At 41.6% G+C, this 25236-nt stretch overlaps 1 protein-coding gene across 4 annotated transcripts in view; it reads left to right on the forward strand.

Moving 5' to 3' along the window:
• The first annotated feature begins 665 nt into the window (after positions 1–665).
• The window catches only part of STMN4 (stathmin 4), a 37771-nt gene continuing 13200 nt past the window's right edge, over positions 666–25236 (forward strand). For 2 of the 4 annotated variants that reach the window (XM_072644062.1, XM_072644052.1), the window contains exons 1-2: positions 8461–8560; positions 25154–25236. In XM_072644062.1, the coding sequence (XP_072500163.1) occupies positions 25224–25236 (13 nt within the window). In that variant the 5' untranslated portion in view covers positions 8461–8560; positions 25154–25223. Of the gene's footprint in view, positions 836–8460; positions 8561–25153 lie in introns of those variants that run through there. The other 2 variants (XM_072644069.1, XM_072644058.1) reach the window with 2 other exon arrangements.

Raw genomic sequence — 25236 nt, forward strand, 5'->3', positions numbered from 1 at the left:
AGAGAGAAAAAGACAGGGAAAAGGAGAGAAAAAGAACCAGAGAGAAAGAGAAAGACAGAGAACAAGAGAGAGATGGAGAAACAGAGAAAGACAGAGACAGGGAAAAGGAAAGAGAGATAAGGAGGGAGGGAGGGACAGAGAAAAAGATATAGACAAAAATAAGTGCCAAGTAATTGAGGGGAGGCACCAACCACTAGGGAATCAGGCCCCAGCAAATGCTTTTAGGTAGGATGTAGCATTTTAGGTGGGTTTTGAAGGATACTAAGGATTCTCAAAACAAGGCAATGCATCTCAGCCATGGTTTTAAAAAAAAAAAAAGGTGCTCAGTACATAGAGAGCTGGCTTTAGCATCAGGAAAACCTAAGTTCAATTCTAGGCAAGTCACTTCTCAGTACAACATTCTAAGATTGTAAGTTAGAGCGCTAGTGTGGCTCTGTACATGTAGAGAGTTGCCTCATCAGATATTCCTTTACTGATGAAAGCTCAGCTGAAAAAGTTTTAGATATGACAAGAGCTGTCCTCTCCCCTGCAGCCCTGGGTTCAATCTCCTTTTGAAGGCCTATTTCTATCTCTAGCCAGGTGAAGCCTGATGAATCTGTCTGGACCAATCAAGACAGCTGCCTTCCAGCAACTGGCTGCACCAGGGCTCTGCCAGACCCCCGTGTCTCTTTGTGCACAGCAAGTTCTCCTTGTTAGCATTTCCTGAGAACAAACTTCAAAGACAAACCCAAGTCATGCCTTATGCATATTGTATGGTTGACTGAGAATGACAGGAGAGGCTTTTTAGAGCTGGAAGCACCTAGTGCATATCTAAGCTGATCCGCAAGCTTCACAGGTAAGGAACAGAGGACAAACATAACAACACAAACAAATTTCATGCAATTTTGGGAAAATATATGCCCATGATCCTCTGACAGAGAATAACAAGGTGTAATGGAAAGAACTCTGTATTTGTAAAAATAGAATCCCAGAATTTAAGTTGGAAGGGACTTCAGACCCCAAGGTCACTTTCAATTCTTTTTCAATGACTTTGATAACTGGTTTACAATTTTTTTCTCCTCCCTAACTCCTATCTTCATACTTGGGAATTTCAACATACATACTGGCTCTCCTTCAAATGCTCTAATCATTCAGTTCCTCAACCTACTCAACTCCCATGAGTGAATCCTCCATCCCACTTCAGTCACATAGAAAGATGATCATTTCCATGATTTTTGCCATCGCACACAAATGTACTACCTTCATGTTCAAGAATTCTGAAATCCCTTTATCCAACCATAGACTATTGGCTTGTCACCTCTCCTTCTGCCTTCCCTTATATAACCCAACTCTTCACCCACACCATGCCATCCAGTTCTTTGACCCCTCTCCCAGGCCAGCTCCCATGCACTAACCACTCTCACCTCTTCCCCCCAAGGTTGACACCTTGGTGAACCAATTCAACTCTACAATATCCTCCTCTCTTAAATCATATCACCCTGGGCCTGCCAACTTCAATCTCAGATCATTCTTGCCATTCACTGCTTTAATTCCTACATGTGTTGTTGAATGAAGGTGGAGAAAATCATGCAACCATTCTGATCTACTTCAAATCTGTATTATACAATGTCAACTGAGCCCTTACTGCTGCCTGGCAAAGCTGCATACCTCCCTTATCAACTTACTCTCCCATTCCCTACAGTGGCTCTTCCAAAGCTTTTCTTCTCTCTTCAAACCTCCCATGGCTCCCCCTCGCCCTACTTTCTCAGATGAGAACCTCATCTTATATTTTATAAAAAAAAATTGAGATCACTTGCCATAAACTACCCCCCTCCCCTCTTCCTCATCTCCCATCATTCTAGAACCTTCTGCCTCTCTCTCCTCCTTCACCCTATCTCACATGATGAAGTGGCCTTACTCCTTATCAAGGCTAACCCTTCTTTAGTGCAGGTGATCCCATTCTATCCTATCTCCTCCAAAAGGCTGTCTCCTCTGTTATCCCCACTGTCACTTATTTTCAAACAATCACCATCTCTTCCTCTCTACTGGCTCATTTCTGACGGCCTATCATGCCTCTCCTGGCCTGATCCTTTCATCCCCAATACCTATCATCCTATATCTCTTCTGCCCCTTGTAGCTAAACTTGAAAATGCTGTCTGCAATAGGTATCTCTACCTTCTCTCCTCTCACTTCCTTCACTTCCTTCTTAACCCCTTATAATCTGGCTTCCAACATCATTATTCCACTGAAACTGCTCTCTTCGAAGTTTCTAATGATGTCTTAGTTGTCAGATCCAATGACTTTTTCTCATTCTTCATTCTCCTTGACCTCTCTGCAGTCTTTTAACAGTGCCAATCAATCTCTCCTCCTTGATACTCTCTTCTCTCTAGGTTTTCAGGCCACCACTGTCTCTTGATTTTCCTCCCACTTATCTGACTTCTCCTTCTCTGTCTCCTTTGCTGGATCCTCCTCCAAGTCACACTCTCTAATAAGGTAGATGTCTCTAAAAAGGTAAGTGTCTCTCAAGATTCTGTCCTGGGCCCTCTTCTCTTCTCCCTCTATACGACTTCACTTGGTGAACTCATCTGCTCCCATGAATTTAATTATCATCTTTATAATAATGATTCTCAAAACTACATTTCCTGCCCCGATCTCTCTGCTGACATCCAATCCCACGTCTCCAAATGCCTTTCAGATATCTCAAACTAAATGCTAAGCAGACATCTTAAATTCAATGTGTCCTAAACATTATCTTTCTCCCTAATCTCTTCCTCCCTCCTCCCTTCTACTACAGAGGGCAACACCATCCTCCCATTCCCTCAGACTTCCAACCAAGGAATCATCCTGGGTTTCTCACTATCTCTGACTTCCCATATTCAATATGTCACCAAGTCTTGTCAATTCTACCTTTGCAACATATCTCAAATATGTCCTCTTCTCTAATATTGTCACCCCTCTAGTATAGACTTTCATTACTTCTGCCTTGATTATTGCAATAGACTGCTAGGGGAGGGGTGCCTGACTAGTCCTGGGGTGGGGAACCTGCAGCCTCGAGGCCACATGTGTCCCTCTAGGTCCCTAAGTGTGACACTTGGACTGAATCCAAACCTCACAGAACAAATCTCCTAAAAAGAAGGATTTGTTCTGTAAAACTTGAACTCAGTCAAAAGGCTGAGGACACAGAAGGCCACATGTGGCCTTGAGGTCACAGGTTCCCCACCCCTACTCTAGTCTCTCCCTACTTCAGTTCATCCTCTAGTCAATAAAGTGATTTTCCTAAAATACAGGTCTGATCATGTCACTCCCCTACTCCCTAAACTCCAGTGGCTCCCAATTGCCTCCAAGAACAAGTACAAAATTCACTGTTTGTATTCAAAGCCCTTCATGTCCTAACCCTTCTTTCTACCTTTGCAGTCTTTTTACACCTTACTTGCAGACAAGTACTCTTTGATCCAATGACACTGGTGTCCTGGCTATTCTACAAACAAGACCCTCCATCTCAGCTCTGGCTCTGGGCATTTTTGCCTGGAACACTCTCCTTTGTTCCAACTACCAACCTCCTGACTTCCTTTAAGTCTCTACTAAATCCCACCTTCTCCAGGAAGACTTTCCAAGTTCCCCTTAATTCCAGTGTCTTCCCTCTGTTAATTATTTCCTATTTATCCTGGCTACAGCTTGTTTTGTGTATACTTGTCTGCATGTTGTCTTCCCCATTAGATTGTAAACTCTTTGTCTTTTGCCTCTTTTTTGTAACCCCACTCGATTGATTGATTGATTATTATTATGCATTATTAGCTGTGATGTCCCTAAATAGTTATTGAGCCCTTCCTTGAAAACCTCTATTGGGGGTAGGGGCAAGAGGGAGAACCCATAGTATCCCAAGGCTGCCCATTCTACTCGTGGACAATTGTAATTCCTATGAAGTTTTAAATTATATTAAACTAAACTATACCATTCTATAACTTCCATCCATTGCTTCTGGTTCTGTTCTTCAGAGCCAAGTTGGACAAATCTAATCCTTCTGTCTGACAAACCTTCAAATACCTGAAGGCAGCTCTCATGTCCCACCTATGTTCTTTCTGCAGGCTAAATGTCACCATTTCCTCCAACCTTGGGCATGATCACAAGCCCTTCACTATCCTGCCTCTCCAACCACAAATGCTCTTCAAATCACTGATAAATGATCTCTATGGCAATTGACCATTCTCAAGATATGCCTAAGGCCCATACTTGAATTCAAATCCACAGTCCACTATACACTACCTATATGACTCTACTTCCCTAAATCTCAATTTCCTCATCTGTAAAATGGGAGGATTGGTCTAGATCAGGGTATCTTAACCTTTTTTGTGTCATGAAAATAGCAATCTGGTGAAGCCCTTCTCAAAATGTTTTTCAATAATTGGAGGAAATGTGTACTAAATTTCAGTTAAAGGTTAGTGAGAAAGATATAATTTTCCCCATCAAAATTCACTGACTAGGAAATCCATGGACTCCAAGTTTAGGAACCTTGATCTAGCTGATCAGCCCTAGATAAACTGTGTTCCCATAATATCTCTGGAGGTTAAATCTACTGTCTAGTTTGAAAATGCTAGGCTCCTACTCCAGCTGCCACTCACTACCGTGCATTCACAAATTCAACACAGCACAGAGGTTCTTGGGAAAGCTTTAGGAATAGATGTCAATGGAAAGAGGGCTGCCCTGGTCTGCAGCTTTGCTATCCCAGTCTTGCTACCAACTAAACAGGCAGAGGCATTGAGGAAGAGAAGAGGTCTGAACAAGGAGATAGTTTCCTTCTGGGCTCTTGCTTCCTCACCAACACTGTAGTATGGAAGGGACCTTAGAGTTCAGAGGGTGCCCCAACATAGCCATGGACCAGTCTCCCAAAACCCTTCTTTTGCCTTTTTAAATTTTACTATTTACTTTTCCTATTTTTCCTTTGCTCATTGTCTGTTTCCAATGACACTCCCTCTGATAGAGTTCTTCTTTGTAACAAATAATAGTTAAGCAAAATAAGCCAATACATTGGTTATATCTGAAACTGTTTGCCTGATTGTATACCTGTAGTCCACCACTTCTTGCTAAGAGGTAAGAGATGTGCTTTGTAATCTGTCCTTTGAAGTCACTATTGGTCATTGCATTGGTCAGAGTTTTAGCCTTTCAATGTTGTTTCCCTTTACATTGGTGTACTCAGAGAGTCAATCATCTCCCAGTTCGGCTTATTTCACTCTGCATTACTTCATACAAGTCTTTCCATGTTTCTCTGAATTCTTCATATTCATCATTTCTGTGGTTGTTCAGTCATTTTTCAGTCATGTCTGTCTCTTCTTGACCCCATCTGAGGTTTTCTTGGCAAAGATACTGGAGTGGTTTGTCATTTCCTTCTTCAGCTCATTTTACAGATGAGGAAAGTGAGGCAAATAGGGTTAAGGGACTTGCCCAGGGTCACATAGCTAGTAAGTGTCTGAGGCAGGATTTGAACTCAGAAAGATGAGTCTTTCTGACTCCAGGCCTGGTGCTCTGTCCACTTCACCACCTAGCTGCCCTCTCATTTCTCATAATACAATAATATTCCATTGTATTTATATACTTTAATTTGTGCAGCCATTCCCCAACTGATAGACAGGTACTTTCCTTTCTGTTTTCTGTCCAAAGTGTGTTTCTGAGGATTTAGGAACTCTGAAGACATCTTCCTATAGAAGCAGTGGTAGCGAGACTCTCGGGACAGCCTCCTGAAGCTCATTTAACCTTTAAGGTACCAGAAGCACAGAACTACCAGTACTATTTTAGCCACACCTCCCTATCATTTATAGCGCAGTTTCCCGGTCAGGTGGTCCAGGCCCAGGAATATTGGTGTTGGAGCTAGATCCCCTGGCTGGGAGTTCTAGTACTTGTAAGCAGTGTAATCTTGGCAAATTGCTTAACCTCTCTGGGCCTCACATTCCTCAACTGTAAAATGGGGCTAAACATACTCGCCCCAGCTATCTCACATGATTATTAAGGGAACAGTTAAAAGTAAAAGTGCTATATGACCTTAGTTTATCCTAAGGTATGTTATGATTATTGTTTGTCCTTCGTTCTCAAAGAGGACCACGACATAGAGAGGTGATGCCAAGACATGCAAGTGAATTAGATTTAAGTGAGGAAGGGCTGTTTGGAGTCACTAGCCTCATTTTCTCCTCCTACTAGAAAATGAATGATCTCTATTTCTAATTCCAGGTCCTAGAAACCTAGTAGGGGTGAGGGCAGCAGCAACCCTCATCACCACCACTATCCCCAACAGTGGTCCCTCTGGAGTGATGAAATAGGATAGGGTATGAAATACTTCTGGTTGCCAGTAATTCCTATCCCCATCCACTAGGACTTCAACACTCAGTTTTGAGTGATTGCTAAGCTGACTGTTCTAAGTCTGGAACCATAGATAGCTACTTGGCATCCTAGTTAATCAATAACTTGCATATTTCTTCTTTTCACATGTCAAAGTCTGCAAAAGTATTCCTAAGATTCCTGCTTCCATACATTAGGGAGCCATATGTCCCACACATAGACAAAGGAAATAATTTAAGCCCCTGCCTCCTCCACACACACACGCAGACTGCAAGATGGGATCCACCCCTCTTCCAAATCCTGAAATGGTTTGGCCATGGTATTCTGAGCAACACCCCTCAAATACACATTGCCATCTTCTACCCACTACCACATTTGGCATATCCTACTACCCACTTTGCCAACGCCTCTCATTTGGACCTCTCATGACTCCCTAAGCATTCAAGTCTCAACTCAAGTTGATTGAGAAGAGAAGTTTCTTTCTATTTTCCCCCAACATATTTTGGATATCTTTTTATACCACTCTGACCCTAAAGTCATTCTAGATGTCTCTCACTTTTCTGTGAGCTGAGGACAATGATCACAGGATTACAGAGGTCATAGGATCACAAATGGAGAGCTGAGAGGTCATCTAATATAACCCCCTCATTTTACAACTGAGTAAACTGAGGCCCAGAGAAGTTAAGTGACTTGCCAAGGTCTCATAGATATTAGAGGTGGGGCTGTATGAGAGATCTTGTTGTTCCCCCTACCCAAAACCCCTGGTACATAGCAACATGCCATCTTAGAGAGCTCACAGATCTGTGCCCCATCCTTCTCATTGTAAGACAGTAGTAACAGGATCTGGATAAATCTAAAATTAGCTACATATGACTCCAGGAACCAATGGAAGCAGCATTGCCTCACTGTATGTTGTTGTACATATTTGCAGAATTTGCACCAACCCTCAAGATATGTTTCAGACAGTATCACATGCAACACAATCAACCAGCTTTGCTACGAGGTGCTGTAGATCTGGAATCCCCAACCAGTCAATTACCGGCCACCCAGGTCTGTCCAGGTCCTGACTTTACTATCCCCCAACAGCAGATGTCACAGGAGGATGGATTAAAGGCAGTCACTTACCCCAACCCCCTATCAGTGTCTCAAGTTTCAACAATACACCTGACTCACCAGCACTCCCCTTCCTCATAATGCACTGGCACACTCCTTCATCATGGACCATCAACATCCCTTTTATGGTCTTTCCAAACCTTCCACACCCATAGCCCATTCCCTGCCTTCCACCCACAACCCCCATCAGCAGCAGGCTCTTATCCTTAGAGGTCGGTATGATCTCAGTCTGGTGTAAACAGCAACCTCTATTATCACAACCAATTCTATGAGATGTTTCTATGACCCACTTGTGAACCTCATGGGTCCACCTAAAATAAGTTGAATTAAAGGCAATTGTGAAGTATGTCACTGGACCTCAGAAGGAGCTTAAAAATCTGATCCCCTTCCATTCTTCACTTTACAGATAAAGAAATTGAAGTTCAGAAAGGGAAAGGGATTTCCTCAATGCCACACAGCTTGCTCAAGGTAGAATTGGGACAAGCACCAGGTGCTCCTGTCTCCCAGTCCAGTGTTCTTCCTACTGTGACTTCTTGTTACTGACAAGGGGAAAAGCATGTATTTGTTCACAGTACTGAACGAGACCCACTTTTCCTTTATCTTTCCTTGTGCCTCCAGAGCAAGGATTTATGTCCTCCTTTTAGTTCTCCCCATATATCTGGAAGCAGGGCATTAAAAAATCCCAGTATCTATATTTAGAGTTCATCTGTTCTCCTCATTCCTCTTCTATATTTTATACTCTCCCACCCCCAGATTTGCAAAAAAGCCCAAACTTTTCTATATCATTCATCATTTACCCTCCATGACTGTTTCAGAGCTATATAATCCTATCCCCACTCCTACTTTCCATCTTCTTCCCCACCTTTACCTCTGCTGCCCCCAAACCCCATACAACCTAGAAAATAGGTTCTTTGTGTGACATCATCCTCTAGCTCCCTGGCTCTCCAAGAGTTACTTAGGCAATCCCTGCTCCTCCAGAAGATACTGTCCAATTGCCAAGCAACCTGCAGCTGTCCAATCACAGCACTCAGAGATGATGTCATGTTGAGAGTCGAACAGTGGTGCTGATGTTGAGAGAAGCCCAGAGCACCACTAATTGAGGGAGTGAGGAAGCAAGCAGCTCACCACTAACTGGGTTGGGGTAAGTAGAAAACAAATACCAATGCTTAGGGCATTTCTTAAAAAAAAAAATTAAAATCATAGGAGAGGTTGGGGGAGGGGGAGACTAGCAGCCAAATAGTGAGTCCATTATGTTGCTTCTAGTTCACTCATTCCATTAAACTTTTTTGGATTCTTGGAGCAGTGGGAAGTGTCAGGGATAAGATAACGAGTATCTGTAGAGGAAAAAGCCAAGGTTCCAAGCTTTGTCCCCATTTTGGAGCTAGGGGTGGAGTCACTTGGGGGAGTCAATTTGGATTTCTTTAATTTCTTATGTCCATGAGGGATTTTTGCACAGAAGGCATTATTGAGAAAAGCTGTTGAAAGTCCCTCCTTGTAATTTGTCCTGTTCCCCCCTCTACCTTTTCTGATCCCCTCACTGTATCAAGTGGGAAGCCACTTCTTTCACCTATTCAGCCTCACCCACCACCTCACTTTCTGTTCCTCTGTTTCTTTTTCCCTTCCCTTCTTCCCCTCCTATTTTTCCTCTCCTGTCTCCTTTTCTCTACCTTTATACTACGTTACTTTTCCATCTGGCTTTCATTGCACTAGGAAATATCAGTTCCTTCCTTGGTGGAGGCTTTTCTTTCTTCCCACCCCCTTGCCCCACCCCAGCCAGAGGGCAATGTGCCCCTACATGTGGAATGACCCCTGTAGGTTCCACACTTGTAGGGAACAGAAAGGGACCACGCCCCCACAGCTTCACTTCTGCAGGAGTGAGCACCCCAACTCTGACCTCACTGTTTCAGCCATCTGTAGGGGCATCTTAGGTGTGCTACCAGAAAAGCAGGAATGTCCAGCTATGGGATACAGGAGACACGTGGCCAGGCTTCCTTTGTTCTACTCCCCCTGTACTGATTCTGTGAAATGTAGGTGCTCACTGTACAAAAATGGAGCATCTCTGAATCCTTTGCACAGTGTGAAATGCTTCTGAAAGATGTCCCTGAGTGCCCTCTTGGGAGTATCCTGTAGAGGAATGTCCCAGGGTCCCTTTCTTAGGTGCTTTCACTTGGAAGACCTCCCTCTCCCAGCTGGGCTCCAACAGCAGTATTGATTGAGAAGCCCCTAGCTTTCCCTAGCTCAAGGACTCTGTCCTCTTTTATTCCCTTGGATAGACTTAGCAGAGCTTCCAGAGAATCCCAAGGCAAAATGAACTATTGGGTGGGAATGACTGGAGCCAAATTGTATGAGTGCATTTAGGGTCAGGTGGAGCTGCTATGTGTTAAGATGCTAAGAAAAAAAGGGTACTTTGACTCACCTAGAGAAAACAGAGTTGTCTCAACTCTGGAGATACTGTAGCCATCTCTGGGGAAAGCCAGCCATCTCCACACCAGTTAAATAGAATGCTTTGAGAAATGAGATCATCCTTGTTAAATAAAGGAGGAAGCCATGATGCTAAGGCTTTCCCTAGATTAGAATTAGAGTGCCAGGAGCCCCGCCCCACCCCCCACTAGAATGTAAGATCTTTGAGGGCAGGCACTATTTCACTTTTGTCTTTATATTCTAAGGGCATAGTGCATTGCCTGGTACATAGGAAGTGTTTAATAAATTTTTGTTTATTGATTGATTGAGAGAGGGAAATCAAGTCTGACCTTCAGAACCTGCTTGTTACGCCCACTCCCAAAAAGTCCAAAGAGAGGCTAGCCCATATCATCTCATTCTTTAGTGTCAGTCTCTACCCCCTTCAGAATCCTACACTTAACTAGTCAAATCAGATTTAAAACTCTTCTATCACTTGAGAGTCACACCTCTGTAGCTCAATATCTTTGTCATTTGTGATCTCTTCCTGACCACCTGACAACTCGTCCAACCACTGGGAAATTATAAGCATTGCTCAGACTCAACAAAGAATATTTCTACAGAGAGAGCTGTTGTCCTCATAAGTCTGATTTCTACTCAGTATAAGGAAGAGCTTTCTAACTATAGGGCAACTGGGGCTTTGTCCTTGGTTACAAAAATTTAGAAGGTGCTGATAGTAATTGAAATCCTTCAATAATGTGGAAATAACTAATCTTAGCAAATAATTAGCCAGAATAATTATTTTATATATGAAGTTGTAAGGTGGAACTTTCTCTCCCAGGCAGCCACACCAATAGGTGAAGCTATCTCAGATCTCATCTTTTCCCTCACCATTTAAAGGATCCAAGAGCACTACCTTTCTTTGCCTTGTTCTAGGTATATTTTGTACCATTTAACCCCAGCACAAAAATACACCTCCAGGTTTAGCAATTAAAGGTGTCCAACAATGGGATGAGATGCCTAGTGAGATAATGAGCTTCTCATCACTGGAAGTATTCAGGCAGAGACTAAATGACCACCTGTCAATGATTATTGTATTGAGTGGGAAGTTGGACCAAATGATCTTTAAGAGTCCAACTCTAGGAACTTATGAGTAACTCAGATCTCATTTCAAATAGAGTTCAGGGTATGTCTCTCTTGTGATGTGGGACAATGTTTCTTGAAGAAGTAGCTAAGACTAAAGGAAGCATTCAGTGTTGTACTGTCTGCACAAGATTCTTAAAAGAATGGAAGAGTTGTGCTCCAGCAAGAGTTGTTAGGTTGGCTTTTTTTCATCTAAAAGCTATTTTGGTGCCAATAAAAAGATTTAAGGATAGAATGAAGAAGTCCCTTTGAGGATCAAAACAGGAAATTTTTATTCTGCCAGACAAAGGATGGGATGTTAAGGAAAAGTGGCTTTGTGGACAGTTACACATTTTTAAAAAGATGACAAGGTTTGAGAAAAAGGAATCTGGCTGAGGAGCAATAGAATAGTTATGTCCAAGAACCTGGGTTTAAATCTGTTTTACTAGCTATATGACCTTGGACAAATCACATCATTTCTCTGAGCCTCAGTTTCCTTCAAGATAAGGGGGATTGGAAGTATCTTCCAACCCTGAAATTCATTGGTTTGTGGAAATAAAAAAGGAGAGACAGCTATGAAGAGAGAACAAAGGAAAGTGAACATGATTCCAACCATCTGGAAGGAGAACAGAAGAAACGATATTCTATCTACACGGTGCTGAACATTCAGATATTATTGTCATCATCCACAGAGTTCATCAAACAATTCTAGGACCCCATGCCCCTCCACTTTTTTTCTTAGCACAACCCAATTCCTGACTATTCAAACATTTTCACACTGCTCCCTACCATTCATAGGTGAAAATGTCTTGGAAATTTTGAAACCATTGTGTCTAGGGGAAGAGGTGTCAAGATGCCCTGAGAAATGTCAGTGTTTGGCTTTTTGGTTTTGTTTTCTAAAGATGGGAGAATTGGGAGAAGGGATTGAAATATATATATATATAATATGTGTGTATGTATATATATATGTATGTATATGTATGTGCATATGTGCACCTATGTATATGTGTATGTATATATACATATATATCTCTTTTAAAGTGGCTTTTATAGACTTGCATTAGCTTTGAAACAGGAATATATATTACTCATAATTTGGTTTGCTTGGTTTTGTCTTTGTACTCCTTTGTACATAGGGAGTATGTACATACCTTGCACATAGTAGGTGCTCAGTAGAAACTTGTGGAATTGAATTAAACGTACTCATAATTGCCCCTTACTTCTGTATTGTACTTTACAATTTTTGAACATTTTCATAGTCATTTGATCCTCATAACAACCCCTTGGTGTAGCCTGATGGGTAAGTTATTCCCAATAGAATGTAAGCATCTTTGGGGAAGGGACCTTTTCAGGGAGTTTTCTGTTGTTTTTATGTCTCTGGCACCTATTTAACACAGTGCCTGGCACATAGTAGGTAATAAGTAAGTGTTTGTTGATTGAGCAATTAATTGATTGACTTTATAAATGAAGAGACAGGATTAAAGAGATTATGTGACTTAATCCAGGTCACACAGTAATGATTGGTGGAATCAAGAACATAAATCTAGGTCTTCCAGATCCAAGTCTTGTCCTCTTTCCATGTTGCCTCTTTTGTATATATGGAAATATGTGAAAATCTAAAAAGAAGGGAGAAAAGACTTTCATATACTGATTTTAAGAATAAAAGCATTTTCTCTCTTTTTTGCTCTAAAATTTTCTCTTTCTCCACCCCATACCTTGAAATGTCTTCTCCAACTACAGAGCCCCACTACTTACACCTCACCTTGCTCCATCATACCATACTTTCCTCCCAATTAAAACAAAATTCCAGCTTCATGTTCTATCTCTTCATTACCCTGTATACTAAGGAAGCTCTGGATCAGAAGCTATGCCAGATGGGCATGGTACACCAGATAGATCTGTGTAATGGTGAGAGATATCAAAACAGGGGCCTCATTTAGTATACCCAGAGCAGGTGTAGGGATGCCTTCTAACCTTTGCTTCCATATATCAATAGATCTGAGTGGTGTGGGTACTCTCCAGGTAGGTGGCAAAATGGATAAGATGCTAGGCCTTAAGTCAGGAAGTCTTGAGTTCAAATCCAGTTTTGGACATTTCCTAGCTATGGGACCCTAGGCAAGTCACTTAATCTCTGTTTGCCTCAGTTTCCTTAACTGAAACATGGGAATAATGTTAACCTATTTGCCTCAGTTTCTTTAACTATAACATAAGGTTAATGTTAGTGCTTACCTCCTGAGATTGTTGTAAAGATCAAATGAGATCTGTAAAATATTTAGCAAGGTGTCTGGCACATTGTAGGTACTTGATAAGTATTTGTTCCTTTCTCTTTCCCCTATCACCTAAGGATAAAGATCACAAATTATCCATATCTTCTCATCCTGTATGATTTTTTTGATTCTGTTCTTCCATAAATTCTTCATAGAGAATCTCTTGGATGCAATCTAAATTTGCTTCTGGGTCACTGAATATTCTATGGGTAACAGTGCAGCACTCAGATACTCCATCTGTCAATGTTTTGCCCCAGGTGCCTTTCATTCCATGAACAGCCCACCTCCTTTTCTAGTTACATATGTCCTTGACAATATGTATTATCCCATTGCTTGTGGGCAAATCATTATGGATAGTCTACTGTGACCTTCCATGTGGCCCATCATGAATCTCCCCTGCTAGAGAAACTTTAGTATTTAACCATTACAGATCAGATAAAATAAAAGACCTTGAGAGTTGGATGGGACCTTAGGGGCCATCTAATCTAACCTATACTCAAAAGGAATCCCTACTATAAACTATAAAACTATAAACTCCTTTGTTTCACATTTAAAGGTCCACACCATCTGTCTCTGAACTATCTTTAGGCGGATTATATGTTACTCCTCCACAAATTACTCCACTTTCCAGCCAGTCTGATTTGCTTGCTACTTCATGTATACGACTTTCCATTTCCTGGACCTATGTCTTTACACCCGCTATCTCCAGTGCCTGGAATGTTCTCCCTACTGATCTGCACCTATTGGAACATAAAGCTCCCTTCAACGTTCAATTCAAGTTTCACTTCCTTCAAAAGTCATTTCCTCATTTCACCGGGTGTCAATCCTCACTTTACCACAGTCATTTTGCATATATCTTACATTTCGTTTTCTGTCAGTATGTGGTATCCACCAAATAAAATATAAGCTCCTAGAGGGCTGGAGCTGGGGTTTTATAGAATGTCTTTTTATCCCCAAAGCCTAGCATAAATGTTTGTTGATTGAATGACTCTTCACTGGTCACCTGTGTGGGTTTCCATTTTTATTCTTTAGAGATAAGGATGTTCCATGATTCTCAGCCCCTCAACCAGAAAGAAATTTGTGTTAAAGAGATGTGTTTTTGTGTCAGACAGAAAGTTGGGATCTTTGAAAGGCTATTTAATATCCCAAATGTAATCTTGACCACTCTATTCCTCCTGGTTCAATGCCAAATCTAGCTAATGGTCCATCTGCACTGCCTAACACAGATGTGATATGAACAGAGAAGATGAAAAAAAAAAGAAAAGGTCAGTGTTCAGGTTGCCAGGACAACCTAAAGGACCTGGCAAGTTATGAAATTCAAGTAGGTTAGCCAGAACTGGCATTCCTCAGGAATACAGGTCAAGTAGATGGGCAGAGATCCACATCTAGGTTTCAAACGAGGAAGGAGGTCTTGAGTAGAGAATGGGACCTGTATAGACAGATTGAAGAAAAACTTCAGGAGCCCAGACTGACAAGCAGATCCACATAACAGAGGGAATAGCTGAGTGCAGGACAGAAGTAGCTTGTTCTCTGTCGGGATTTTAGTTAACTATGTTTCATGGTGAGAATGGATAAGGACCAGCAGGTGTGTGCAGTCTTCCATAATGAAGCAAGGCTCTTAATGTGCTTGTGGCCAGCAACCAGAGCAGAGGACAGAGAGCTAAATTCTCTGAGTTTCTCTAGCCCTAGTTCTTTCCTAATGTGATAATGAGCTAACCCTACCCTAACCCTGAAATCAGCTTTCACTGCTTCTGCTACCCAAGACCAAAAGTAATAGAAGTGCATTTGAATAGGAGTTTTTCTAGAGGCAAAGCTTTCACCCAAAGGAATGACTTAATGGTAGGAATTTTCAGCACCATGGATAGTCCCCTGGCTGCGACATTTTTTAGGCCCCTGGGCTACTGAAACCACACAGAGAGGTCTCTGTTTCATTTTAATAATAGTAAGAATACATTTATATACCCTTTGATGTTTATGAAGAACACTCCTGACAACAACTTATAGAACAGAGTAAGTATATTATTATCCAGGAGAATGAGAATGTAAACTCTTTGAGGATAGGGTCTATCATTTGAGCAAGTGTGTATGTGTGTGTGTGTGTGTGTGTGTGTGTGTGTGTGTGTGTGTTTGTATGCCAGTTGTACCCTGGGAATAGTAGGTGCTTAACACGTTTACTGAATTGAATTATTGTCTCCATTTTACAAATGAGAACACTGAGGCTGGGAATAAAGTAATTTGCCCAGAATCACATAGTTAGTGTCAGGGCCAGCACTGGTTCTAGGAATGTAGATAGTTTTATATTTGAACTAAGTCATATATTGCCATAGTCAAGAAATACATAGAACACAATCTTCCTCTCACTAGCCTCTCACTTCCACCAGCCTGAATGCCCCACAGGCTTACCTTCTGCCCCAACTTGGACTCTAGGTCTCTAATCTCCATCTATTTAATTCTTTTCACAATGTTTTTTTAAATTAAAATAACCTAAAACTTCTTAAGGCTCTGAATTTGTTTTTGTTGTTTAGTCATGTCTAACCTCTCATGCCACCATTTGAGGTTTTCTTGGCAAAGATACTGGAGTGGTTTGTCATTTCCTTCTCCAGCTCATTTTACAGATGAGGAAACTGACGCAAACAGGGTTAACAGGTCACATAGCTAGTAAGTGTCTGAGGCCAGATTTGAACTCAGAAAGATGAGTTCTGACACCAGGCTCTATACTCTTTCCACTGCTCCACCTAGCTGCCCAAGGCTATGATAAAAAGAATATGAATTATCATATGCTATTCCTCAATCTTATTCTACTTTTCAGGACTGGCTCCTAACATACCTATCATACCTATTAATGGACGTATCGCAGTCAAGGGTTCCCAGACCTAGATCTTAAGATCATAAATTTAGAAATGAAAGAGACCTCGGAGGTCATTTATTCCCAACCCCTCACATTTTGTAGATGAGAAAAGCAAGGCCCAGAGAAATGAAATGATTTGTTCCAGATCACACAGGGAACAAGTGGAACAGACAGGATTTTTAAATTTTATTATTTGTAATAATAATAACTAGCATTTATATGGAACTTTCTAAAGGTCTATAAAGCACTTTACAAAAATCTCATTGTAACCTTACAACAACTCTGTGAGGTAAGCAATATCATTTTCCCTGCTTTCTGGATGAGTAGACTGAAGCTGGCAGAAGTGATTTGTCCATAGTAACACAAGTAAGTATCTGAGACTGTATTTGAATTTGTTTTTGTGACTCAAGCCCAATACTCTAATATGCCACATAAAAGCCCTTTGACCTTCTTGGCCCCCTAAAACCATCTGGATCTCTCCATTCTATAGCATCCAATCTTCACTTCCTTCACCCCTTTTGCTTGTCTCTGCTCCACTAACTGAATGTCCAACTCTAGCTTCTCTCTTCCTCTTTCTCAGCCATCTTGGGTATAAGCAAGGATATTGATTTACATATGAATGAGAATATAAAGCCAGAAATAATTTTCCAAATTAAAATCATTAGAAGTGTGTTTAAAAGCATTCTATTCAGCCTAACTGGGTAGTTTCCAGCTTGTCACTCCATGCAACCTAAAGTTCCCCTAACCAAACTCACAGCCAGCAGGATTTACTTGCTGGCTGTGAGCCCACACAGCTGTATCTGGTCTGTTCATGGCCATGAAAAAAGAGTCATGACTCATACTCTAGAACACCCCCATACTGCCACATCCCAACCCCACCTTTGCTAAGTTGGGATTCATCTACCCAAACCCTTTAGACCAAGCTCATTCACCTACCTGGTGTGGTGGACCAGAGTGTATTCACTATTGTACCAGTATAATCCAAACCTCAGCCAGTCAGGGAGCCTCCTGAGTACTGCTGGGCATTTAGCGTACAACCCACATTCCTACATAATCATTAAATTAATAAGATACCTGTCTTTCTATCCAGAGAAGGAAGGGGATAAGAAGAGATATTGTAACTAGTAATTTTTCTAACTAGGGAAAAGGGGAATGGGAGGGTGAGCTCCAGGAAACCAGGAAGTTTCTATGTTGTTGAAGGACAGGATGTTTGTGGTGCAGACATAGGCAGGTTGGGAGATGGGAATGTAAAAGCCTGAGAGATGAAACATTACTAGGATATCTTAAGCTTTCTAAGTTGCTGAAGAGAGTGGAAGCAGTTACTGTTACAAGTTACAAGGCAGTTACCACTGTCACCAAGGCCAGGTGGTTAGGGGAAGAAACGTGCCCTGGTTCAGTGTGGTTGGTACCTTCTAAATTTTCCATTCTGGGACAAAGTTCCATGACCCCACCCTAGTTATGCCGCAAGGGTCATCTATCACAGGGTGCAAATAACTCAACAAGATACCCAGTCCACCCCCAATTTTCACAAGGACAATTACTTATATTAAAGGTCACTTGAGCGCTATCTCTAAGAAAATGCTCTAATAGCCTCCTCCCTCCTTACTCTCATACTCACCAAGAGCTAAACCTAAAGAGTTTGAATAGGGAGACCAGCCCCAGGACATCAGTGACTAGTGATCTTCTATATGAGGAGTATCACAGGAGCATACTTCAATTCAATAACCATTTATTAAATGTCTACACTCTGTAGAGCACTGTGCCAGAAACAGGGATAAGGATATGAAGTCCTACTCCTACTATGGAGAAGATTCCATGGCTGCCCTCATGGAACTTCTAGAGTGTCAGGATCATTAATAGAACAATAAACAAATTACTGAGTAGTGTCAGAAAGAGACCTCAGAAGTGATCTAATTCAATTCTCTTATTTTAAAGAGGAAGAAATTGTTCTCCCGCAGAGGTTAAGTTCAAGGCCATGTATTGTTGAAGTATCCACTGAGCTTCTTCCAAGGGCCCAAAGGGAATCCTAACCACTTCCCCACCCCTCATGCCAACCTAGAAGCACCTCAGGAAACTGAAAAATAGGTCAGGTTCGATGTCAAAATTTCCTTATCTGTTTACCAGAAGCCTAGCCTGAGAGCAGTAGATTAGAATCACTAGGAAGGACATCCTCCTAAAATAAGTATTGATGGTATTAGATGGACATTCTGTATTAATGAAATTGGAAATTACTTTGTCTGTGTGTAGACCATAACAACCTGTCTCAGAAGTCATTAGTTCACCCAGTGAATATCTATAGTAGCAGTTTACTTCCTTCTCATCAAATACATCGTAAAAAGGCCTCGCATTTTTCCAGGACCACAGAAGCCCTTAAGACCAACCTCAATGACCACAGCAAAGAAACCTCTTCCCCTTCCCATCCCTTTCTCAAACAGCAAGGCACCGAAGGACCTTGACTTCTACTGCTGCTCCTTTGTTTTCCCAAGACAGGGATAGGGGAAAGGCTGGGAGTAAGTCAGCCATTTGGGGGGATTCTATTTCTCTCCCTAGGGATACTATGCTTTCATGCAGGGATCCTCCCCTTCTCCCAAACTCTGGGTCCCTTTGTCCAGGGAGGAGCCCATGCTCTCACCTTCCTGATTCCCTCTGTGACCTTAAGCAAGTTAATAAGGGAAAGAAGGTAAACATTTATTAAGCACTTGCTCAGGGCTAGGCACAGTGCACTGGAGATATAAATACAAGCAAAAGGAAAGAAAGGTCCTGCTCTGAAGGAACTTACAATCTAATAATGCTGAAAAGAGGGGCAGGGGAACATATGTATTTCAACCCCAGGAGGCTGGCTTCAGAGTCTATAAGTCAAGAACAGGGCTGGGAATGGAATGAGAAGCAGCCTCGGTCCCTCCACAAAATGGAGGCTGCAGGAGGAAGTCACCAATAGGAGAAGGGCATGCGCCTTGCAGAAGGAAGTTCCAGGTTGAGAAGGCTGAAGGGGTGGCTAGACGCGTCTGGGCGAGGAGCTCCCATGTGCGGAGTAAAGTTTCAGGATGAGACAGCATGACCTTCAATTCCAGAAGTCAGATACAGGAGCAAGAGGAGAATTAACCTTTCCAGACTTCAGTTTCCTCATCTGTAAATTTAGGGGGTTGTACTAGATAACATCTGATGTTCCTTCTAGTTCCAAAGTCGAGCTTCTTATCCATTTTGTGCCACAGGTCCCTTGGGCAGACTGGTGAAGACTGTGCATATCTTGTTAGAGTATTTAGTTGTTTTTTTAAATCACTGTTGAAGATGCTAAATTACAGTTTAGAGATTAGCGAAGATAAAGAAGCATTTTTTCCATCTGAGTTCCCAGATCCTGTATAAAGTCAGCTGGTTAGTCTGAGTGACCCCCATGTTTTAATCTTGCTCCACCTTGGGTACTGTGCTCTGAGATGGAGAAGTGCCAACTCATTCAGACTAGCCATTACTTGAGCACTTCTCCCATCACCATTGCCTTCATATTCATCCCATCTCCCAAGGATCCTGCAATGGGGAGGAGCAGAGATCTACCAATCAGAATTGTTTTACCCCACATGTAAATTGGTTTTTGTTGCTATTTTGTTATTTGTCCTTGTCATTCAATATTTTCTGTCATATCTTGATCCTACTTGGGGTTTTCTTAGCTAAGATACTGGAGTGGTTTGCCATTTCCTTCTCCAGCTCATTTTATGATAAGGAAACTGAGGCAAACAGGGTTAAGTGACTTGCCAGGGTCACATAGCTAGTAAGTGTCTGAGGCTGGATTTGAACTCAGGTCTTTCAGACTCCAGGGCTGTGTTCTATCCACTATGCCACCTAGTTGCCTTTGCATCATTTCCTAGTCTGGCTTCAATTTTCTCCCTTCACATTTCAGTTGATGCTCTGATGGGAAGCCCTTTCTGATTCTCCCCTCAACCTTTCCGCCACTAGTGCTCCCTTCCCCTTCACATATCTTCTATTTACTATCTGTTTTATCCCCTAAAGTAGAAGTTCCTTGAGAGCAAGGACTATTTCAGTTCTGGCTTTGCACCCTTAGCACTCAGCCCCAGTTCCCACTGGTCCATTCTAAGTGCTGCACAAATGTGGAATTACTTGAATTCTAACCTAACTTCAGACATGCATACCTTAAGAGCTAGGAACTGGACCTGTAATTTCACTGGTACAAGAAGCCTTCAAGTGAGCAAATTTTCTCTAGCAATGAATGTCAGCACTTCCCCTGCAATTTATAGGCTTAGACTGGCCTATAGACTATAGACTGGTCCAAAGCACTGAGAGGGTAAGTAACTTGCAAAGGATCACACACCTTGTATGGGTCAGAAGTAGGACGTCTTCCTAGATTCAAGGTTGGCTCTCTTGAGCCAGAAATGTGAGTCATTTTGGTTATGCAGCTACCACCCTCTCTCCTCTCCCTCTTGCTGAATCCACATATCTAGGACTCAGGACTAGTTACTACCTTAAAATTCATAGACTCTTAGAGATTGAAGGGACTACCAAAACCAAATGGTTGCACTGTACCTGAATGGGGACCCCTCTGCATTTCTCCCCAAAAGCTTCATCTTTAAGACTTCAGTGATGGTCAGCTCATCATGGTCAAGGGAACTCATTCCACTCTTAGAGAACTCTAATCATTAGGAATTTTTCCCCCTTTTTTACATCAAGTTTAAATCTGCTTCTCTGTAACAGTTCTGCCCTCTGGAGCGGAACTTGTACTTCCTTAGCATGAAGCAATATGAAGACTTTGGCAAAGCTAAAATCTTGTTCCCATGTCAAGTCTACCTTATAGAGCTCTGATTGCTGGTACCACACGATGACTAGCCCTGAGTCCTGAACTCCTCACCTAATACCTTCTCTATCTAGCCTGTGCCCTTTGAACTCTTTGACCTATCTGCCTTAGTGCTTGGTCAGTTGCCTTGTCTGACCTCTGCTAATTGCCTGTTCCCTACTGCTGCCCAATGACCCCCACCTTGCTGCCTTTCTGTGGTCCACAGCATGGTATTCCATAAACCAAACCACTAGACCATTCAAAACATTCCTCAACTCTTTGGGGGCAGCCAGAATGGCCAACACAAAGTATCCCTGACCAGTAATCTCAGAACCAAAGACAGTCTGCAGGTCCCTAAAGTCATTCTATCAAGGAATCAATCAATGAGCAATTATTAAGTACCTGCTATGTACCAAACAATGTGATAAGGATAAAAGATTAAAAATGAAACATTCTACCCTCAAGGAACTTATATGTTACAAGCTGGGAGTCTGGCTCATAGTGGGTGTTACACAAAAATGTTTGTTGATTCAATTGAATAGGTCTAGATCAGTGGGGTCAAACTCAAATAGAAATTGAGGACACTGAACCATACATAAAGATCACTTCAGACTCCATATTGACTTAGAAAACCACATAGTAACATTATCCCTTGACCACGGAAATCTATTGACATCCAAATCTAATACAGTTTCCTCTCTTCCCTAGGGCTAGTCTTCCTAAGCTAGCCCTGCAGTATCTGTGTTCTCTTTCTAGTTCCCTCTGTTTCTCCCCACCATGTTCCTCAGATGCTGAGCTCCCCCCTAAACTTCTCTAACCACCAATGAAATCCTCCATCACCTGCTCCTGATTTAAGCAAAGTTTAAGCCATAGTTTATCAGGCAAGAAGTCTAGCCTGGTCTCAAGCTCCTCCTACACAATGAATTCAATGCATACACTCCTTCACTTGATTCATTCAACAAACATTTATGAAGCACCAAATCTAGTGCTCTTTTGACTGAACCATACTGCTTCACGGATGGCTACTGGAGACCTGGGTTCAAAGTCAGTCCCAGATGTCCATCCCATCAAGGGCTTAATATGTATTAGGACCTATGCATAACACCAGAGATATAAAGACCCCCTGCTCTAGAGGTGTTTGTATTATACTGGGGTGGGGCAAGGGGAAGAATATGCACATAAAAATTAAATATAAAATCTATAGAAATAAAACAAAAAAATAATTTCTGGGAAGAAGGTACTAGCAACTAGGGGAATTGGGAAATACTCTCTATAGGAGATGGCAAGTGCATTGAAGCATTCCTCTTTTCCTAGCTACCCTTTGCCTCTTACCTGCTTCCTATTTTTGGTCTGTCCATTAAGTTGGGAACCAGAGTTCTTAGGTATTTCATAAAAGGTACTTTCTTTTCAAAGCTGGTCAAATAAAATAATGTCTGTAAAGCACTTTACAAATCATAAAACAGTTTATTGTCTATTATTTTTACAATCTTCACCTTCCCTCAATTTTTCTATCACTCTATGTGGCTTCACTAACACAGCTTATCTAAAATCCAGTGGGGCTTTAAATCATTTTTATTTATAGCACATATGCATATGATAAATCTCCCTCTTTTTAAAGAGAACTGCCTTTTTCAGAAGTGGCCTATATTTGTACTAATATAGCAACAACAATTAGGTTAATTCATTAACCTATATAAACACAGTTATTGTATAAAGAGAACATCATGACCAAAGTGATATCACACATCGGCAAGTGCATTTCGGGGTTCTTCAAAGTCATGTGCCCCTGTGTCCAGGTTGGCAGGGCCAACTTCATACATGAGCGAAGGAGATAGCTGCTTACTTGAGTGCTGTAGTGCATTATAGAGAAGGTCCTGGACTGGGAGCTAGGACCCCTGGGTTCTAGCCTCCTCTTTTCCACCTATTAGCTCTAACATCTTAGACAAGTCACAGAATCCCAGAATCATAGGATTTTAGGGTTGGAAGGGAGACAGCTAGTCCAATCAATTCCAGAAAAATAAAACAAACAAACAAAAAAAACCTACAACATAACTAGCAAGAGCTGATTTAGCCTCTGCTTGAAGACTTTCAAGGAGAATGAGCTTCCTACCTCTTGAGACAATCCGTTTCACCTCTAGGCAAGTGTAACTCTTGATAGTTTAGTCCTGATAGCAAGTCTAAATTTGCCCTTTGCACCTTCCATCCACTGCTCATCATTTTTCCCTTTGGGGCCTAAAAGAACAAATCTAATCCCAGTTCCATGTGACAACCCTTCAACTATCCAAAATTCATGCATCATTTAATCTTCCTGGGCTTCAGTATCCTCATTTCTAAAATGAATAGCACTGGACTCTCATGTGAGCCTTCAAGCCTTCCAATTCTAAAATTCTATGATGGTTTGAAAGGTCTGCTCCTTAAATGTCTCCCTCCCATTGTAAATGTCTGAGCCTGACTCAAGTTAGTCACTTGGTAATTTGGTGAGGAACCAGAACAAAATGAGACACTTATAGTCCATCTAACATGCAATAAAAAGAGGTTTACTTAGCCAGAGCAGGGTAGGGATGTTCAGAGCAGGAAAGGGATCTTCACTGGGGAAAAAACATTGATTGAGTAGAGGACAGCTTTCTGTTTTTCTTCACATTGCTGTTTTAAAGAATAAGTTCTAGATGTCCTGGATATTTTGTACCCAAGTAAGCAGGAGGTTTTGTCATTAGCCGATCAAATTTCAAGGACAGTTTTAATACCTTTTAAGGAAAAACTAACCTAACTTTCATGAATGGGAGGGTTTTACGATACAGTTCCCACTATAATCCTCATTACTACGATTAGAGATTCATCCCTTTGGATGAATATTATGAATTATGGATATTATAGTATTATGATCTTTATTGGTCTTCTTTTAAAATGTAAATACTACTGGAGGGATGACATTGTTACAAGTATTACAAACACCTTTATATTAAACTAGTTTAAGCCACCTTTAGGTTTAAGTTCCAGCTGAAGGTTTCAAACTCTCATAACTAATGACATTATACTTAATGTCATTATGACATTATACTTTACACATTATACAAAATGACATTATACTTGATGTTAATTATACTTAAGAAAGTAAGATTGCATAATGGAGAAAGTAGAAGGAGCTTGATGTTAGCTAAGCCTGGACTTTATCTCAGGTTTGGAGATATCCCCCAATTTCTTTCATTTGGGATCTACCAGTTCTACCATTATTTAACTTTCTTGAGTCAATTCTTGAGCCAATTCAGGCTTCTAATTCAGCTCCCAACATTTGCTTCTGAGCAAACCAGAGTTTTGAATGCAGGGTTTACAAATCCAATGCAATCTAGTCCAATCCAACAGCATTTATTAAGCACCTTTTTTGCTAAGTATAGAGAACACAAAGACAAAAGAAAGCAATCAGTGATTGCCCTCAAGGACCTTGCATTCTACTAGGGAGTAGAATGGATACCACTTAATTTGTAAAGATTTAGGGACTCAGTGTTTGCTTGTGAGTTTGAGACTAGGAAGAAGAACCTAGGAATAGACCAACAGTGTAGCCATCTCTGCAAGCCCCATTCATGCCTGGATATGAAGGTTTATTAGGGATAGTTGGTGAGGGAAGGAAATCTTGGGGCTTCTGGGTTGGTGTATGTAAAAGAGAAAGTCTCCAGAGGTTTGACCATGTCACTCACCTATTCATTAAACTCCCATGGCTTCCTATGACCTTTAGAATCAGATATAAACTCCACTGCTTAGCACTTAGAGCCCATTCCTAGCTTTCCAATCTTCTTCCATAGTATTCCTTTTCATATCCTCTATAGTTCTGCAATTCCTCACATACTCCATCTCCCTTCTACGTACCTGTGCACTGCCTGCCCCCTTTGCCTGGAATACTGTCTCTCCTCCCCTCCACCACCTAGAATGCTCCACCACTAGCTCAAATGCTACTTCCAACATGAGTCCTTTCCTTGTCCTCCTGCCTGTTAATACCGTTTCCTGAAAGGTTACCTTGTCTTCGATTTATTATCTTGTATGTAACTGTTTACGTATATGTTGTGTCCCCTATTAAAGCATAAGCTCTTTGGGGACAGGGACTGCTTTACTTTTGTCTTTGTATCACTAGCACCTAACATAGTGCTTGGCATGTGGATGCCTAATAGATGCTCTTTAATGGATTGATTGAGGAATTGGGGAAGCCCTCCCCTATTTGAAACCAGTGTTCCTTTGTGAATAGTGTTGAATGAAGCTATTAACTTTATTATGGATTAACTTTTACAAATGAGGATAACCTGCCAACAGGCAAAACTCTCCTTTCTTCAGGTTGCTATAGCAGCTTCAGGTTGTGGCAGACCCTCCATTGCAGACAACAGCCTCAAGCCCCCTGGATAAAATGACTCTTGCAG

This window comes from Notamacropus eugenii, chromosome 1 (assembly GCF_028372415.1).
Source record: "Notamacropus eugenii isolate mMacEug1 chromosome 1, mMacEug1.pri_v2, whole genome shotgun sequence".
In the NCBI taxonomy this organism is placed as follows: domain Eukaryota; kingdom Metazoa; phylum Chordata; class Mammalia; order Diprotodontia; family Macropodidae; genus Notamacropus; species Notamacropus eugenii.